We start from the raw sequence: 16640 nt of genomic DNA on the forward strand, positions 1-16640 counted from the left end.
TGCTTAAAGCAGCAGCGCTCAGGAGAGGACGTGATAAACAAGCCACTCGATGTATGAAAAGGCACAGAGCAGGAACACGTCTGACAAGGGAGGGCCTTCACCTCCAGTGTGGCCGATGTTCATGTTCAAGATAGTTTCTGATGTTTTCCAGCCTTTATCCATATCTCTCTAACAAAATGTAAAGGCCAGCCCAGGGCCTTTTATTCTCATAGCCTCACGACAAAAACTCAAAATCTTTCATCTCTCAAGGTTCCTGCTCTTGAAAACTTGTATCCTTTGGTTTTGGCTTTTATTTTAACCAAGGATGAGTTCAGTAATTTGGGGTTTAATTCTTTCACACTGTAATAGCTCCCTTTTGTTGTTTGCTGTTTGCCATGCCCTCTAGAATGCTCTCCATACCACGCTCCCCACAGCCTTACATTTATGAGGGCATGCGACACAGCAGTGAAGGGACCTGCCCATGGGCCCTCCCCTGGAAGTGACAGAGCTGGGGTGGGACCAGTTCTGTGCGACTCTCAATCCTTTTGCTGTACCACCTCCCACTTCAAACACGGTGCCAGACCATGACGACTGGGACCCTGATTTCTGAGCCACCGACTTGTCCTAGACCTCCGTACCCCGCGGGATTTCTCCTGTAGTTTTTCCCATTAGGTATCTGGAAGCTTATTTAAAAATTTAAAAATCTTTTAGCTTTGGAGGCTTTTAACAAAGAAATATAGTAAAGGTCTAGTTATTATAAGTAAAAGTAGGAAAAAGATATAAACCATAGCTTGTCTTCTAACTGGAAAATTTTAGTACTTAAATTCTCAGTCTCTGTAGAGGGTGAGGAAGAATAACATTCAGAAATGCATTTTTTTTTTTTTTTTTTTTTACCAGAACAAGTTCAATCATCATCTTTTAGCAACTCAGCTTTCACTTTTCCTTCCATCTTTTTTTCCCATTGTTGGCAAGACTGTATTACTGCACTTTTTGAAAAAACGTGGCGAATTCACTGCCATTTCTCAAATAAGCATATGGTTATATTCTACCGCCCCAGAAACAGGGAGAAAATTTTCTCCAGAGTTTGTTTTCCCTTTTGGGCTTAAGGATTGGCAGTGAATTCCAAGTGAGCAAGTAGTCGGCAGTAGGCGCAGTTGTCTCCGTCACGAGAGGAGACTTCTGGCCCACTGGGGCCTTCTTGGAGTGTGGGGGCTGCAGGGGCATCTGTGTGCCCCTTTTTCATAGAGGCGACGTAATGGTGGTCCCTGCCCTCAGCCTCCAGCCGCTTGGCTGGAGCGAGCATCCTGAGGCCGGTGCTGCAGACATGATGCCCATCCCTGGGGGCTGCCCACGTGCTGCTCCGCATCCTGGCACGAGCGTGGAGACTGAGGGGGGCTGCCCTCTGCTCCATCCTCCCTGGGAGGGGGATTTGCTAACTGGGTTTGGTTTCTGACTAACTGTAGCTCCAAAGGCGAGGAAGAGCTTGGGTTCCAGGGGAGTTTCAGGAAAGGAAAAGAAGAGTGAACTCGAGAAATACCAGGTCCCCAACTAGATTAATTCCCTGGGAAGCAATGTTTTGTTTACTTGCGAGTGTTGCTTGTCTGTTGACCTCGTGAAAGGGACATAGCACCCAGACCGCTACAAGTCTGCTTGATGCCTTTTTAGAAGAGTGCTTTATTTATTAGAAAAAACAATATTATGGCAACATTAGTGTAATTTAAACAGTTATCCTACTCTCCCTAGAACAACCCATTGGTAAATCTCTTCCTGGTCTTTGTCCGTATCAACGCCTATGTATCTCTTGTAATTCAAGAATAGATATCAAGCATTTTCCATTTTGCCGCAGAGTGCTGTCTGTGATTCCAGTTTTAAATGGCCCTTCAGCACTCCACCAGGCAGAGAACCATGTCTGCCTTAGCTGCTCCCTTGTGTTGGGTAGCTGGGCTGCTGTTTATAGTCCCTTCACCGTGACGGGTATATGGCCTGAAGTGGCTGGCTCTCCACAACATTGTGATGACATAGGATGACCAGGAAAATCTTGGTATGTTGCATTTTGTAGCAAAATATTTTAAGGGGCTTATTGAGCTTAAAGAGGTGTAGAGTCTTCATTTATAAGAGGTCAAGTGTTTCCAGAATTTTCTCTGGTGACAAATGACTGCCAATTTTAGGCCCCTAGAAGATATTAGAAAAAAATCGACACACTTAATCATCTATCAAGGTAAAAGTGATGCTTTAACAAAGACTAAGGGAGTAACTGCTTTCCAAGAAATTTGCACTATAGAGAGAACATTTTGAGAACAGATGTTTTTAATTGTTTCCATCGTTCTGTAATTTTTGTTGCCAAAACAATGATGTAAACGTGTCACCTATTAAAAACTGTAATATCTGCACCTTTAACTTGGGAACAGGGTTTTTCTAATCTGCTTTAAAATCTTTTAAATGAAAATTTCAGTGGATTTTGAATTGGGTTGTTAAAAATATGAGAATGTAGTAATACCCTCTGATTAGTTGCAGGAGCCATTAGTTGACATCAGGGAAAACGGAGCTTTCCTAGCAAAATGTTCACAAAAGCCTTTGCATCGGTGGTAGGTGGAGATAGAAAATGTCTCCTTGTCCCCCTTGGTGAACATCATCCATCTGGGCCTGCACATCTCTGAGAGGAGTCTTGGTGGGCTCTGGTAGACTTCAGTGAATAAACTGAAGCTGAGCTGGGCTATGGTCAAATCACTGAGTCACGGAAAGTTCCCTACATTTGGAAAAAATGGAAGCGTAGTCAGTCCTGTTGTTCTTACGAAAAATATTGTAACATTTGATTTAATGATTTCAAAGAGGTTTGTTGATATTCTTAGTAAAGGCATATTAAAATATATTTTAAAATATTGGTTATTTTATCCTTTTCTCATCCTTTAAAATGTTCCATTTTTGGTATTTGTTTTGATATTCATAATATATCGGTGCAGGAGCACACAGTATAACTTATCAACAAACAGACATGTGCCTAAGGGCTTCTCATTGATGGGGTGCGCTGTCAGACGCGTTTGGAGACCATGGATCTGGACAAACTGGATTTACAAAGGCTTCTGCTGTAACTCGTGAGAGTGCCGACGGATGGCTTCCTTTCCATGCCTGGTGAGCTGGTAGAGCAGTTAACCAAGCACGTGGCGGCGTCCTGAGCACGAAGCAGTTCAACCTGAAGGAAGTGCTTTCTGAGCTGAATGAGCTAATGTGCATCCTGGGTTCCCGTAAGAGGACGTGATGCTCAAGATCTTGGCGTCACATTGGCCTTCTTGGCCAGCAGCTTCTGTGTCCCTAACTGCCCACTGCCTCCGTCCAGCAGAGGAGTTTCCTTGGGCCAAAGGCAGTTAAGCTTGTCTCTCCTGGGCTGCGGGAGCCCTGGTCGACATCTCTGAGGGAAGCCGCCTTCACGTTCCTGGTTGGCGTGGTGTGTGGCAGGTGCCACACCTGGCGTGTGAGCAGGGACGTGGCCTGGTGGCCCAGCCCCTGGGGACATGTGGAGAGGCAGCACTCAGACTCAGCAGCGAGAATGGCTTCTAAGGCCAGTCCGGTTTCTCGATGCAGTGTCCCTGGGGTTGAATTGAACACAGGAGAACCACAGCTGGTGCTCTGGGACCCCAGGAGGCACAGCGTAGAGGAAGGAGCTCTGGCTTTGGAGCCCAACAGACCTGGCCTCAGGGCAGAAGATCTGATCCCCATGTGCCCCGAGTCTGACCTGTTTATATAGCTCACCTCTGAAAGACCATAGTGACAAACAGACATTCTCCACACCAGATGTACATCTGTGCACACAAACATTTGCACAGTGCACACAAGTGCTTGACAACAGTTTCATGACAGGTGTGTATAGGACGAGACCCCGATGGTCCACACCAACCTGTTTATCCTGGGACTTGGGTCACGGTGATGTCACACTCTCATTTGTTGCCCAGAGCATCAAGCCACCCCCACCTGCCACGCTCTGTAGCAAACCATGCATGGGTTTTTGTAAGGGCTTGACTGTAAGATCACTGATTCTAAAAAGAATCACTTTGGAGCATCCTGCTTTTGGTTTTTAGACTTTATTTAGGTAAATAATCTGTATTAATTGTGCAGTTTTGGAAATGTTACCTAATCTCCCTGAGCCTTGTTTTTTTCCAATTGTAAGTGGGTTTGGAGTGGTTGTGTGGTTTAAATAAGTTGATACGTATAATGTGTACGGAGCACATAAAAGGTGACAGTCATGGGTCCAGTCATCTGGTTTAGCCCTGGGGGGGAGTTCAGCTATCAAGGGCGGGGGGGCCAGAGAGTGAGGGCAAAAGTTGCTGCTGCTGCTGCTGTTGTGTTTCTAGAATGTCTCCACTGGCCACCTTGGGCCCAGGGGGCTGCAGAGGGCATCTTAGTTTTAAGGTATTTATTTTGTAATCTGAGTAGTTTCTAACCCTCTCTTCTTTTTTCGTGTTGTAGGAACCCGGCTGTTCAGTGGTCAGAGCGACTTTAGAATCACTACCTTGAAGTTTCATCCGAAAGATCATAGCCTGTTTGTGTGTGGAGGCTTCAGCTCTGAAGTCAAAGCTTGGGATATACGGACCGGCAAGGTACCACGTCTTCCTCGCTTGGCCTTTCCCCAGGAGAGCTTGCCTGACGATTTGAATGATTGGGGGCAGGGCAGCATCTATATATAGGACCCAGAGATGGAATAATTACCACTTAATATCTAATCAGTGCTAATCGTCATTTTTAGATGCTTTGAAAGAACATTCTTGAGTTGTTAAGACTATTAAAACATCATAGATGCAATTCTGTACAGCTTACTAAAAATATCTATTGAGTACCTACTATGTGCAAATGCTTCCAGGTGATATAAGATGAATCACCCTTGGGTCACTCAAGGGACTAATGTGTGTATACAGATAACTGGTGCCGAGAAGTGGTGTGTGTGTATGTGTGTGTGAGTTTGTGTGAGTGTGTGTGCATGCGCGCGCGTGTGTGTGAGTGTGCGTGTGTGTGTGCCTGTGTGTGTGTGCGTGTGTGAGTGTGTGTGAGAGAAAGGGGGAGGAAGAGAGGGGCCTGAATTCAGAGCAGGGAGTGCTTTCAGCCTGGTGTGAGGAAGCTTCTTAGAGGAGACCGTGTTCCCTTTGGGGCTTAAAGGCCGGTCACCATCAGTCCCGTAGAGAATTGATGCCCACTCCCACCCTTGCCACAGCCTGCTGCTCCTGTTGCCTCCACCAGCTTAATACCTGGCACCTCTATCCTTTTCGTTGTGCAGGCGAAAACCATCAGAACCATCCCTGCCTCTGCTCTTCCTGTCCCCCCTACACCCAGACCATCAGCAAATGCTGTCATCACTCTGGTTTAAGCTGCCATCGTCTCTCGCTGGCATAACTGCAGTGGTTTCCTGTCTGGTATCTCTCTTTCCCCTTGCCCCTTACAGTTTGGTCCCAACACAGCAGCCAGTGTGGTTACAGTGTAAGTCAGATGTGTCCCTCCTCTGGTCAGACTCCTCCAGCCTCCCATCTCACTCACAGAAGAACCAGTGTCCCTACAATGGCCCCCAAGGCCTATGTGATCTTCCCTCAGCTCCTTCTCATCATCTCAAGCCCCGCTGGCCCCCTTGCCTTTCCTAGAACACACCAGCACATTCCTGCCTCAGGGCCTTTGCACATGCTGCTCCCTCTGCCTGGAAGGCTCTTCTCCCAATTTCCTATGTAGAGGCTCGCTCCCTCCCTGCTACAGGGTTCTGCTCAAATGCCACCTCTCCAGTGAGGCCTTTCCTGGCCACAGTGCCGGCCACCCCCTGGCATTTACTAGTTCCCTTTGCTACCTCATTTCTCTCACCTGGAGCACTTATCATCACCTGGCATACTTTGGATTTTACACGTTTATTTATTTGCCTGTCTCCCTCCACTCGAACATAAGCTCCTCCAGGACAGAGATTTTGTCTGTTTTGTTTGCTGTTAGCTCCTAGAAGAGTGCCTGGCGTGTAGTAGGCACCCAGCAAACCCCGGGTGACTGGATGAGTGAATGAAGGAGGAAGGCAGTCATATGGAGTGTGCAAGTGCAGAAGGTGGGGACCTGAAATGTGTGCAGGGACCAGTGGCCGGCTGGACTTGGCTGGGCATGGGCTCCAGACAGCAAGCCAGGCCTGGGCAGAGAAGCTTCCAATGCCATGAGTCTTGGTTTGGATTAGCAGTGGGAGCCGTGGGAAGTTTGTGAGCAGAGGGTGCTGGGATCAGGGCTGAGGAGGGGTTGATGGAGGGGTGCTGGCCTGACTGCCTCTGCGGGCTCAGTGACTTCAGGATGGCTGGTTTTCGAGACCTGAGAAGCACTGCCCTGGTCTGAAGGAGGCATACACCCGCTCGAGTCGTACAGGGTAGTTCATGATAAAACCCATGTAGAACTTGACTTTGAAAGAAGAAGGTGCAGAATGTCAGCGAGTGTCGTCCTCTGTGTGGGGTTCAGGGGACTCATGGGTCCCACCTGAAGGGCTCTAGCCTGCTGGGTCTTTAGCACCAAAAGGCTCTACCTAAAGGCTTCCCCCTCTGGGGCCACCTCCTGCCCGGTCCTGGACAGGTGCAGCCCCGTGCAAGTCTGCGCTGAGCAGAGGCCGTCCCACGTGGCCTGGACGTAGGGAGGTGGGACAGGCCTCCAAGGCCAGATTAGAAGGTCGAGTTGGTGCTTCTCACTGGCTGCTGCAGGGGACGCTGTCCCTCCAGGCTGTTGGAGGGGGCTGCCGGTGTTTTGAGGAGAACCTAAAAACAGAGAGTTTCTTCAAAGAGAACAGGAAGTTTTATCCATAGATATCTTGCTTAAAGTACTTCACAAGTGGTAGAGGTACAGAGAGATGTTCTCTTTTCAAAAATATGACACATTTTTCTTTTACAAAGAAACTTCTCTTTACAAAAATATTTGGAAAAGAGAGGAAAGTTACCCGTGAAGTTTTTAAAAAACACTAGAACACTTCTATTTGGGATATAAATACACGATAAATGAAAGAAAACATAGGGAAGTGCTGCTCCGGTTGGAAACTCTTAGTCATGCTGAGTGAAGCGAGGCCTCCTGATTACCCAGCCCCGCTGATGGCCACGTCCCTGAAAGGTGCGCTTACTGTTTTCAGTCTCGAAGACCAAACGCGTAAGAAATTACTCACCAAGGACGCCATCTGATTTAAGAGTTTGTTAAAAATATCGGATTTTCTCTCTCCTAAGGCAGACGCCAGCTGATGAGCTTTGAAAATGCTGGGGGAGAAGAAATTAGAAACAGATGTTGCCGTGACTGGTATTGGCATGTTTGGGAGTCTCTCCCAAGCTAATAATGTGGGTGAGGGGATCTGTGCAATATTTGTTTTTACTTTCTTTTTACCAACAATGCTACTGCCTCTCCTCCCCCGCTGGGTTGCAGGGCTAGTTCCATTTTGCATCAGCCAGGCCCAGGGGACAACTCTCTTTCCTGCTTCAATTTCGTTTCTTCTAACAGGTATTGCCTGAGTGTCTCATATGGACCCAGCGGGAGAACTGGAGAGAAAGGCACAGACTCCATACCCTCTGGGGCTCCCACCTGGGCCTCTCGTTTTTGACCCCGCTGGGCTCCCGCGGGGTGCGGAGCTCTGTCCCTGGTGCTGAACTCTCCCGCCCTCCCTGGTGCGTGGAGGAACATCTAGGACTGGGCAGCTTGGGTTTTTCTGGCTGCCTTCAGGGACAGCGGTGGTAGCGAGAGGGACACAGACCTTAGCTTAAAATCAAGACAAGCTTCCCCTTTTATATACCACAGGGAGGACTGTTTTGTAAAAGTAATATGTGATTGTATGAAAAAATTAGAAAATAGGAGGAAATAGAAGAAGTAGGGGAGCCAGCCAAAGATAAACATTAGGAACATTTTGATAATTTTCTGTCATTGTTCTTTTCCCTTGTGTCTGTGTGTTTTTAAAAAACATCGTTTGGTCTTATTTTTATACATAGTGTTGTATTTTGCTTTTCTCATAGCATTGTAAGGGTTTTCCTTGTTATCACAAACTCTTGTAGAATTTTCGGTACATCCCTTGACGTAGCGTGCTTGGCCAACTTGCTCTTTGCCCTTTCCCCGGTACTCAGAGCAGCATCTGACATAAGTAGGCACTTGATATATACGGATCAAATGAGTCAACTTCAAATGGTTTAAGTTATTAAACCATTTCCCTAGGTTGGACATTAAGGATATTTCTCTTTCTTTTTTTGCCATTTAAAATTAGTAGATAGGAATATGGGGATCAGGGGTGGGCAAACTGCAGCCTGCAGCTAAATCTGGCCTGCTTCCTGTTCTTATAAATAAAGTTTTATTGAAACACAGTCACACTCATTCATTTATGTATTGTCTATGGCTACTTTCACACTACAGTGACAGAATTGAGTAGTTGCAAGAGACCACATGGCCCGCAAAGCCAAAAATATGTATGATCTGGCTGACCCCTGCTATGGATAGATCTGGCTGTGACGTCTGTCACCCTATTGATTATCGGGACTAATCCTCCTGATCTGGCTGAGAAGGTGGGTGCCCCTGTGCCTCTCCCTTTTATGGGCATCCTTGTGGAAACCGTGTGCTCAGAGAATGTCTTTTCCAGAGAACTCTTCTTCAGTCAGGGGTGTTTAAGTCATTTCTCTCTCTTGTTATAATCTCTGAACAACCATCCAGGTCTACTTTGTTATATATTCCACTATACGACACGTATTTGTGCATCTAGTGTTTTCCACGATTGAGGTTTCTTTCCTTACGCTTGGGTCCTAGAACTCAAATTGCCAGGTCAAAGGGAGTCAGCCTTTTGAAGGTGAGGAGTTGGGGAGCTGAGGCGTGCTGTCTGTGAGCCACCACTGAGCAGGACTGCAGGGCCAGACCACCTCTTACGGGCTCTTGGAGAACAGAGTCTGGAGAGTAGTTGGAACAGATCACTCTTAAGCTGCTTCCCAGTCATACAATTTTATGATTCCTTGGGCTAAGCCAAATGATAAATGTTGGGATTCTGGCCTTCTACAGGCCAGCCCAATTCATTACAGCAAATGGGCTGTTTGGCTCCCCTTTCTTCTTCTCTTGGCTGCTGTCTCTGCCTCGGGTTTGGTGATTGGAGCACATCCCTCATTGCAGCAAAGTGCCTGACTTCGTTTCCAACAGGTCAGCAGGATGTGTTCGCATGAGCCAGCGGAGCATGCTTCCTCGAGCTGGCTTAGGGTCACCAGGACGGAATTTTCTGACTCCCTTTCCTCCTGGCAGTCTGCTTGAACAAGGGTGTGAACGGGAACTCAAGACGTCCATGGTCTAACCTTCATGTCATGGTGGGGGTCCCTCTCTCCAGAAGCCTCTCCTGGCCTTCAGTGCCTGGGCTCACATACTCCTCTACCAGCCACTCAGCTGGGTGGTGTTAGGCAAACCCCTGAGGCCCAGTGTCTCTCAGTCATGGTTTCCCCACTGGTGTAGTAAAGGGGCAGGATGAGGTCATCTCTAAAGCAGGGCTGCTCAGGCTCACTCGTGTGTAGGAGAGTACATGGGGCTCTTGTTAGGATGCAGTCTGTTTCAGCAGGTCTGGGACAGGGATGATGTCTTAGCTCAGGTTGCTGTAACAAAGTACCACAGAATGGGGGCCTTAAACCACAGAAATTTATTTCTCACAGTTCTGGAGGCTGATCAAGGTCAGAGATCAAGGTGCCAGTATAGTGGGGTTCTGATGAGTGCCCTCTTCCTGGCATGTAGATGGCTGCCTTCTTGCCGTGTTCTCACAGGGTGGAGAGAGAGAGCTCTGGTTTCTCTTCCTCTTGTAAGGGCCCACTCCCATGAGGGGCCTCCACCCTCATGACCTCGTCTAAACCTAACTACCTCGCAGAGGTCCCACCTCCAAATATGATCACATTGGGGGTTAGGGCTTCAACATATAGATTTTGGGGGGAGACAGACAATTAGCCCATTGCAGATGAGATCTTACATTTCTAACAAGCTCTCAGGAGACACAAAGGCACATGGTCCATGGACCACACTTTGAGAAGCCAGGGCCCAAAGGGCCTCTGAACACAGAGGTCCTGGGCTTCTCTCATGTGAGCCTTTGTCCTCGATTGGCCTGCACCACCTGTGACCTATCTTAGTGACAGCTCTTGCCTTACATGATTGTAAGCACCCCCATCTGACAGGTGTTCATATACAGCTGCCTCTGTGGGGAGCTGAGTCTGCCTGCCTGTGCCCCTGCATCTCCCACAAAGCCTGGACCAGAGCAGGGGCCACCCACCTGCCCACAGCTCAGGGGCAGTGTCCACCCTGGGATCTACGCAGAGGGAGTGGCCATCTGACAAGTGGGTTATAAAGGCTTGCCGCAGTTCAGCTGCAACTGGTCATTGCAGAAGTGTGGACAGAGGCAGAGGACGGGAGCTCCCGGGTCAGATGAAGTGTGGGGTGCTGGTCCCGACCCTGCAGTTCTTGGCCAAGTCCCAGCTCTCGTGCTCCCCGGAGTTTGGTGGCTAACAGAGTTACCAGCCTCACTGTTTCCAGGCTCGCAGGGCCCTGGCTCGGTGCCCAGCGTGGAACGGGAGCTGTAGAGTCGCAGAGTGTGAGACACGGGCCCAGCTCTCCAGGGCCCAGCAGCACTGCGGGAAATGCTCAAGGTGGTAGTTCACTGTAAGATGACTCTGTAGTTTGAGCCAAGTTAGGATGGGTAGTAAAATAAATTTTTCCCCCTTGTATCATGAATCAAATTTGTAGAAAAACTCCCACAGAGGCTTAAAAGTCATATTGCATATCTAGTGAATCACCCTTTTTGCAAGTCTAAATTATGGAACCCCAACCTCAGCAAATTACCTCTCAGTTGAGCAGGATCGAGCCCTGGAAATTGGAGCAGCTCCAGAAAATCTAGGCCACGTGGCTCCCGGAGCTGGGAGCTTGGCCTCTGCCCCAGTTCCTCTTCCCCTCAGTGGGCAGGCTGGCAATGGGCAGGCTGGGGCCCCCGTGAGCCCGGGGCGCACAGCTCTGCTCCCCAGAGCTGCAGGTGCGTTCAAGCCCCCGTTGGGCTTCTAAGCACTGACCCCCTCCACTCTGAGATAAACTCTCGTGATAAAGTCGGCTCTGACAGGCCGGCTCACTTTGGCTGCAGGGTTGATTTGACGTGAATCATCGACATTTCACGCTTGTTCTACACCTTTTCTTTCTTTTTAAGTTTGTAAAGGGCCGTCTTGACTTCCAGATCCTGAATTAGTTTTGTGACCTCCTTCTGGCGGTTTGTCCAAGACCCCCTGCAGGTGTGTGTCCTGCCATGCAGGTGACGGTGGGGGAGGCCCTGGCTCGCCCTCCCTCTGCTTGCCTCCTCCTCTCGGCCTCTTGTTGTCACAGCCCCTGACTCGCAGGCTGCAGTTTCCCAGCAGAATGTAAACTCCTGGCGGGCAGGAATTTGCCTCCTTTGCTGCTGTATTCCCAGCACCTTGCAAAGTGGAGAGGGGAGGACTGTTGCGTGAATGACTGACAGCCCTAATCAAGACCAGTTTTAAGATCCCAGGTCATGTGCTCACCGAGTTGAGGCAGACACTGAGCCACTGTCATGCGTTTGCTCATCTCACGCCCCTCCTGTGGGCATCCTTCCCTGAGTGGCAATGATAGGGGCTGGTAAAGCAGCTGGTGGTTGCTGAGCCAGACAGGTTGACCTGGTGCAATGGTCAGAAGCCCCTGGGGAGCATTAGAGAATACTGCTGCCCCCCACCCCCCCCACCCCGCCCCAAGGGGCCTAGGCATGGAGAGTTTTTGAAACCTCTCCAGGTGATTCTAATGTATAGACAGAGTTGCTAACAGCCCTGGAGGCCATGGATTGGGTGCCTAGGTGAGAATCCTGAGTGGGGTTGTGTAAGGTTTCCGCCTGCCTCCCTGAAATTTGCATTCCCGCAATGGGAACTGTCTGGAAGCCTCAGCGCCTTCGCTGTGTGCTTCTCGGCGCCATCAGTTTTCATGGCATTGTAGGCAGGTTGCTTATTTGCCCTAATGAGCTTTTGATTACTCTCCATTTGTCTCTTTCATCAGCTTTATATTAAAAAGCCTTTTTATTTGGACTCTTTGTACTTTCTGCAGTTCTAAGTTTTGCCACAAACCAAACTTTTTATGCAGATGAGAGCAGGAGACTAACAGAGGCAGAGATGGGAAGGGGGCCCAGGGGAGCCCTGTGGCCACCATGCTCTGTGTGACTTTGGGCAGTTCCTTGTCTTTTCTGGGCTCCCACTGCCCCGTTTGTCAAGTGGTGGTGGGGCTGGGGTGCCCTTGGGTCCCTGCCAACAGTCAGTACTGGTTTGAGGTGGCGTGTGCTGGGCGCTCACCACCTGCTGGGCTCTGCACTGAGCACTCTGTGTCATAGCTCATCTACCGCACAGCAATTCTGGGGGGCTTACCAGGTGCTACTGTCACCTCGTTCCACTGGAAGGGCACCCGAGGTTCAGGAAGGTTCTAGCAACCAGCACTAGTGGGGTGCGGCTTTGAACCAAGTGGCTTGACCCCTACGCCATTACAGGTCCTCCCATTCCCAGCGCGAATGAAGCTTTAGTCTTGGGTGTAAATAAAGCTGTGTCAGTGAGTGTGGTGTGTCCTGTTCTTGGGGAGGCCTACACGGTGCAGCCCTTGAGTTCAGATGTGCCATCAGCCCTGCCACATGCAGCTGGTGCCTGGTGTCAGGGACCAGGCTGTGAGCGGGACAGTGGTGGGCCCTGCAGCCTTAGGCCTGAAATCATAACCCCAGCACCTCTGTGAGGGCAGCCTTTCTGTCCCCACGGTGCAGGCAAGGAAACCAGCTCTGAAAGTCCAGCTCTCGGCGCAGGGGCGGGTAGCCACTGTGGGGCTTGGATCTGAACCCAGATCTTCTTCTAAATTCTCCCCTTCCCTGCCTCAGAAAGAGGACACATTTCATTTACTGATGTCACACAAATTTTCTGAGTCCCCACCAGACACCAGGCATTGTCCCAGGGCTTGGGTGACAAAATCCAGTTAGACAGTCCCCGCCTGCTAGGAGCTCACAGTCTGTCGGGAAGCCCCTGCTGAGAACGCACAGTTCTTCGATGTCTGATGGATCCGTCAGCCTCACTGGTTGCCTTCACAGGCGGCTGGGGAGTCCCTCTGTGTCTCCTGGGTCATTGAAAATCTCAGGCAGAGCTGGGGAAGTGGTTCCCAGTATCCAGAATTGCAGACACCTGCCGTCCAGCCCAACCCTCCTCTTTGACTTCACCCTGCAGCACTTTCTCAGGGCTGCCAGGCAGACTGCTGTTTAAAACCTGGTATGTGAGTGGCCAGCTGGAGCTCGCATGTGACAATGGGAGACCCATGGCATCAAGAGGGCGATGTCCCAAGACTTTCGTTAACACCCCATTTGATAATTTCTGCTCTTAAAAATGCAGTAGGGTATATCAGAAAATATAAAGCAGACTCTGGCCCTGTCATGGTTATATAAATACAATATTTATATAATGCTAAGTTATGAGTCCTTTATAATAGATTTTGCCACTAAAATAGGCTGTGTTATACTGAACACCTTTCCTTGAGATTTTTAAAAATTTAATATTTTTATTGAAATTGATTCACAATTTATTATTTTTTTATTTGAAAACTTGTTTTACTTTGCCATAACTAATGGTATCCAAAAAATCATGAATTTGATGCCCTAGTTATTTTTGGTCTTGAAATACTTATTAAATTTTTAGCAGCTTTGTTGAGATATAATTCACATATCATACAATGCACTCATCTAAAGTATATAATTCATTAGTTTTTAGTAGCTTTACAGAGTTAGGCAACCATCATCCCAGTCAATTTAGAACGTTTCCCTCACATCAGAAAGAAACCCTGTGCCCTCCAGTGGTCACCCCCCGCTCCCCCCGCCCCACCCCGGCCTCAGTCCCAGCCCCTGGCAACCACTAATCTACTTTTTGTCACTATAGATTTGTGTATTCTGGACATTTTGTATAAATGGAATCATACACTGTGGTGTTTTGTGCCTGGCTTCTTTCACTTAGCATAATGTTGTCAAGGTTCATCCCCGTTGTAGCATGAGTCAGTACTTCATTCCTTTTCATGGCCCAGAATATTCCGTTGTATGGATAGACCACATTTTGTTTATCCATTCACCAGTTGATGGACATTTGGGTTGTTTCCATTTTTTGGCTATTATGAATAATGCCGTTATAAACATTCGTTTACAAGTTTTTGTGTGGACGTGTTTTCATTTCTCTTGGGCTCTACTGAGAGTGAAATTGCTGAGTCATATGGTAGCTCTGTGGGTAATTTCTTGAGAAACCACCAGACTGTTTTCCAAAGTAGTTGCACTGTTTTACATTCCTACCAGCAGAGTATGCATATGAGGGTTCCAGTTTTTCCATGTCCTCACCAATACTTGTTATCTGTGTTTATGCTTATCTCTATCCCAGTGGGTGCGAAGTGGTGTCTCATTGTGGTCTCCTTAAGGTCTGATATAGGACAATGCAGACTGTTTATTTCTTCATGAATGAGCTTCATTTTGTGTCTCTCAAAGAACTGGTTTATTTCATCTAAGTTATCAAATTCACGCACATAAACTTGTTCATAATATTCCCTTATTATCCTTTTGATGTCTTGAGGGTCTGTCTCCTCTTTCATTCCTAATATTGATATTTGTGTCTTTTTTTTCCTTAGTCAGTTTGGTTAGAGATTTCAATCTTTTTGATCATTTCAATGAAACATTGATTTTCTCCATTGTTTTTCTATTTTCAACTTCATTAATTTCTGCTCTTATTTTTATTTTCTTCTGATTTTGCTTCGGGTTTAATTTGCTCTTCTTTTTCTAATTTCTTAAGGTGGCAAGTTAGATCATTGATTTGAAGTCTTTTTCAATATAAGCATTTTAATGCTATACATTTCCCTCTAAGCATGCATCCCACAAATTTTCATATGCTGTATTTAAACTTGCATTCAATTCTAAAATATTTTCTAATTTTATTTTTAGTTCTTTGATCTATGGGTTATTTAGAAGTGTGTTGTTTAGTTTCTTGTATGTAGGGATTTTCCAGGTATCTTTCTGTTGTTAATTTCTAGTTTACTTCTGTTATGGTCAGAAAACATATTTTGTATGAATTCAGTTCTTTTAAATTTGTTAAGGTTGGTTTTATGGCCCCGAGTATGGTCTGTTTTGTGGAATGTTCCGCGCGCTCTTGGACAGAGTATGTCCTTTGCTGTTGCTGGCTGGACTGTTCTGTAAGTGGCAGTTTGGTCAGATGGTGGATGGTGGTGTTCAGTTAGTTCATCTATGTTCTTGCTGATTTTTTTGTCTACTTGTTCTTTCAGTTACTGAGAGAGGAGTGTTGACGTCTCCAACTATAATTGTGGTTTTGTGTGTTTCTTTTCGGTTCCATCATTTTTTGCTTTATGTATTTTGAAGCTGCCACCACAGCTCTGCTGGGGGCCTGCTCCCAGGTCAGAGCTATTAGAGAAAATAGGAAAAAAAGAAAATGGCAGCTCACCTGTGCGTCGGTCACTTCTCCAAGTTTTTACCTCTCCCCTCAGTCTATCTGCTTCTGTTTAGTTTGAGAGTCCTCAGGGAGTTGCTTTGCGTATTTGTCCAGAGTGTTGTAATCGGTGAGGAGAGAGGCTTGCTTCAACTGGGCCCCGGGTGGATTTTGAGCAAATTTTTCTCTTGGCCTTGAATTTACCCTCTTCTCCTGGTGGATGCCACCTGTCCTGCTGGTCTCCACTGAGGTCTCTCCGCGAGCTTCTCCCTGAGCCCCACGGGATTGGGTGCCCCCCTCCCTCAATCTGGGTTGTAGCAGCCTGGCGAATGTCGTCCCTCCACTAGAACGTGAGCTGTGTAAGGGCTGGGGGACACGACAGTCTTGTCAACCCGGCGTTGTATCCCCAGACCTCATATTACTGGCACAGGGTCAGTGGCTTAGCTCACGAATAAATGATCATACTAGCCTCCGTCAATCTGCAGCATAACTCTGCCAAGATTTTATGACTTTAGGAAAGTTTGTGCAACCTTAAGTTGGGCCCCGGCGAATAGGTCCTCAGTTATGGGGCGGTGTTGACGGCTGTGCCGTTTGAAGCACACAGATGTTCTGTGTCCCCTGTCAGTGGGCAGACTCTCCTGGCAGCCGCAGCCTTTCCTAACCACTCTGAAGGAAGGCTGCCTGGCACTTGTTAGCAGATCTGTCACGAAAGCTGGGAAAGGTGCTGCGATGTGCTGAGAGGCAATCTCGTGGTGCATCCTGTAATTAGGCTGTGCAGAGTGGTCCACTCATTATGCTGTGTTCAGAGAGGAAATGGAGGGTGGGCGTCTGTCCTCACCCTCTGCACGCCCTTTTTACGTCAGGCACATTTCTCAGTTTTTAATTATAGTCTTTCACTTTAAAATTTTTTTTAAAAAAGGTCTGGTTATCTGGCTTGCCTCATTCGTTTATTCATTGATCGTTTGCTGAGCACCTGCCATGTTAGGGCATCTTCCTAGTCTGCAGGATTCAGAGAAGCTACAGGAAATGCCTCGTGCCCAGCTGTTGGCACTGCCATCACCTAGTTGCTGGACAAGCCGGAAACCTCTGTGGCAGCTTTAGGATTGTCCTCCCCTCACCCCCCAAATACCCTGTGCTTTCCTCTTCTGGGCCCGACACGTGAGGTTGTGCAGGTTGTCCACTGCACACTGGCTCCTGGCCAAGGGGTGGTTGGGG

General features: G+C 47.9%; 1 protein-coding gene across 6 annotated transcripts in view; it reads left to right on the top strand.

The window, feature by feature from the left end:
* The window catches only part of WDR25 (WD repeat domain 25), a 141520-nt gene that overhangs the window by 94935 nt on the left and 29945 nt on the right, over positions 1-16640 (top strand). For all 6 annotated transcript variants that reach the window (XM_058567707.1, XM_058567704.1, XM_058567708.1 and 3 more), the window contains exon 4: positions 4441-4571. In XM_058567707.1, coding sequence (XP_058423690.1) covers positions 4441-4571 — 131 coding nt within the window. The remainder of the gene's footprint in view (positions 1-4440; positions 4572-16640) is intronic.

Source organism: Diceros bicornis, chromosome 24 (genome assembly GCF_020826845.1).
Source record: "Diceros bicornis minor isolate mBicDic1 chromosome 24, mDicBic1.mat.cur, whole genome shotgun sequence".
NCBI classification, from domain to species: domain Eukaryota; kingdom Metazoa; phylum Chordata; class Mammalia; order Perissodactyla; family Rhinocerotidae; genus Diceros; species Diceros bicornis.